General features: G+C 40.0%; 1 protein-coding gene across 1 annotated transcript; it reads left to right on the forward strand.

Moving 5' to 3' along the window:
- Positions 1–418: 418 nt before the first annotated feature.
- On the forward strand, positions 419–1,705 carry gpr61l (G protein-coupled receptor 61-like; the record flags this gene model as incomplete). Its single annotated transcript, XM_079840077.1, has 1 exon — positions 419–1,705. One exon carries the CDS (start codon positions 419–421, stop codon positions 1,703–1,705), a length of 1,287 nt encoding a protein of 428 aa, XP_079696203.1.
- Between the last annotated feature and the right edge of the window lie 1,399 nt (positions 1,706–3,104).

Raw genomic sequence — 3,104 nt, forward strand, 5'->3', positions numbered from 1 at the left:
TATTAAAATCTGACTTACAAATATATATATATATATATATATATATATATATATATATATATATATATATATATATATATATATATATATATATATATATACAGCTCTGGAAAAAATTAAGAGACCACTTAACATTGAGAAATACATTTTTTTCCAGAGCTGTGTATATATATATATATAGACATTTCTATTTCTATTTGTAAGTCACATTTTTGATTAACATGTATGTTAAATGAATAAATGTAAATCTAATTCTATATATGTATCTACTTTGCTCTTTGGCATATGACATCACATGAAATACAGTATTAATAAATCTGCTAATTTCTTCTCAGAGATGGTTTCAACACAAACGCATGACAAAAAGAAGAGAAGACAACATTTACGCATGGAGAAGCCTGGTTCAAGCCCGTGAAATATGGAGAAAGCTGTGCCAGGTCTGATGCTGGGTCTCCTGACCAATCACACAACTCCAAATGATACGTCCAGCCATCGGATCACAACAAAGCCTACCCCTCCCAGCATGGAGGAGGTCATCCACTCGGAATCCCAGATTAAGGATCTTTTTGGGCTGTTTTGCATGGTGACCCTTAACCTGGCAGCACTACTGGGCAACAGCGGAGTCATGGTGGCCATTGCCCGAGCTCCTCATATGAAAAAATATGTGTTTGTTTGTCATCTTTGTGCAGTCGACTTGCTTTGTGCTATATTGTTGATGCCTCTCGGGATAGTGTCTAGTTCTACCTTCTTTAGCACTGTAGCGTTTACCGTTCTGGAGTGCCAGGTGTACATATTTTTAAACGTGTTCCTCATCTGTGCCTCTATTCTTACTGTGACTGCGATCAGTATTGAACGCTACTACTATATTGTTCATCCTATGCGATACGAGGTAAAGATGACTCTAAACCTTGCACTTGGTGTGATGGTCTTCATTTGGGTCAAATCCATCCTGCTGGCTTTGGTTACGCTTCTCGGTTGGCCAGCATATGGGAACCAGAGCTCCATTGCAGCAGCCCATTGCTCTTTACACTGGAGCCACAGTCGCCTCAGGAAGGTTTTCGCTATTATTTTCAGCGTGCTTTGCTTCTTGGTCCCCGCTTTTGTGATTTTTGCAGTATATTGCAATGTATACAAAGTCGCACGGACAGCTGCCCGTCAGCACGTACCACTGCCCAGCTGGACGGCCAACCAAGCTAAGCGTCGCTCGGATTCCATCAATAGCCAGACCACGATCATCACCACCACCCGCAGCCTGCCCCAGAGATTGTCTCCTGAGAGAGTTTTTGGTGGCGGAAAGGCTGCTATCACCCTGGTTGTCATTGTGGGCCAGTTTCTTATCTGCTGGCTCCCGTACTTCCTTTTCCACCTTCACATGTCCATCACCACTCCACTTCAGAGCCCAGGGGACATCGAAGAAGCCGTCACGTGGCTAGCGTATTCCTCGTTTGCTGTGAATCCGTTCTTCTACGGACTTCTGAACCGACAGATCCGCGAGGAACTGATAAAACTGAGAAAATGTTGCGCCAGTAGACCTGTTGAACTTCGAGCCTCCAGTCACGAAGGGTCCATCCAGGAAAACTTTCTTCAGTTTCTGCAAAGGACCAGCAGCACGGCTGAGACCACCAAACCCAGTTGTGGCAATTCCAGTCCGAGGAATACTGTGGACCAGGGTGCCAGGTTACCTGGTCAGATCCCTGAGGAATGACTTGGAAAATGTGTGAGTACTGGTATGAATAAAGGTCATGACTTTTGAAATTTGTTTTTTGATTAAGAGCATTGTATGCATGACTCTAATTCTATATTACAGTTTTTTCTCAGTCGCTTTGGTACATTTCTCGAATCATCCTCGACATTTGCAAAACAGCAAGTGCATTTCTCAAAACAATTCGTACAAATAGCAAAACACCATGGATTACCTGCAAAAGCCAGTCTCTTGCTCAAAATCCATAGTTCATCTCTCAAAAGTAAATATCTGTGTCAATGAACATGTCAGTGCCATCAGAATGACAAGTCCTTGTGTCATTGTGTATGAATAAGACAGTCAAATTGCTTAGTCATGTTGTCAATATAACTGTACTCTGGAGGGATGTTCTGATGTAAATATGGCTAAAATTTTTATGACAATTATTGTAAATTGTAGGTTACACCTTAGTGTATGTGTGAGTTTGATTGTAAGAGACTGGACAAGATTCACATTTATGCTTTTACTGTTGGTACTGTAATTTGTTGACAGACCATGTCATTGCGATACAGAGAGAAAAAGACAGCACTGCATAGCACAAAGGGAAACAAAACAGAAAAACAAAAGTAGAAATGTGAACGTCTAACGGAAATGTATAGAAATATGCTTGACATTTTATGACAACTTGTTCAACCATTTTTGCATGTAAAGACTTATGCTATGATCTAATGCCTAAATGTTGTGGGGGGTAAAACTATTCAAAAGAGACCCATTATAAAACATTTTGATCAACATGACATAAGCAACTGATAATGTAGGAAACAGCAGAGAATTGGACATAATCATTTGCATGGATGTACACAAGCATTTGCAACTTGTTCAAAGAAATGAGAAACTGCTTTTTTGATGTGCACAAGTGACACAATGATGTGAAGATTGAACAGGTAACTTTGAGAATTTCAATTCTGATCTGAGAAATGTACCAAAGCGACTGAGAAAAACTGTAAAGAGATAGTTCACCCAAAAAATTTAATTCTGTCATTAATTACTCACCCTCATATCGTTCCAAACCTGTGAGACTTTCGTTCATCTTCGGAACACAAATGAAGATCTTTTTGATTAAAATCTGAGAGCTGTATGTCCCTCCGTTGACAGCTACGCAATTACCACTTGGATGCTTCAAAAAGTTCATAAAGAGATAGTAAAACGAATCCATATGAACCGAACGGCCCTAATTTATGCTTTTATTCACATACAAACATTGATCAGCAAACATAAACTGAAGTTCAATCTGCTTGATGCACAAGAACAAAACTCTTGCAGAAGCTCAAACGTGCTGCGTAACACGAGAATGATCCTCATTGGCTCTTGCGAAAGCTCAAATGTGATGCGTAACATAAGAATGAACCTCATTGGTTCTTGC

This window comes from Gobio gobio, assembly GCF_949357685.1.
Source record: "Gobio gobio genome assembly, chromosome: 17".
Classification (NCBI taxonomy): Eukaryota; Metazoa; Chordata; class Actinopteri; order Cypriniformes; family Gobionidae; genus Gobio; species Gobio gobio.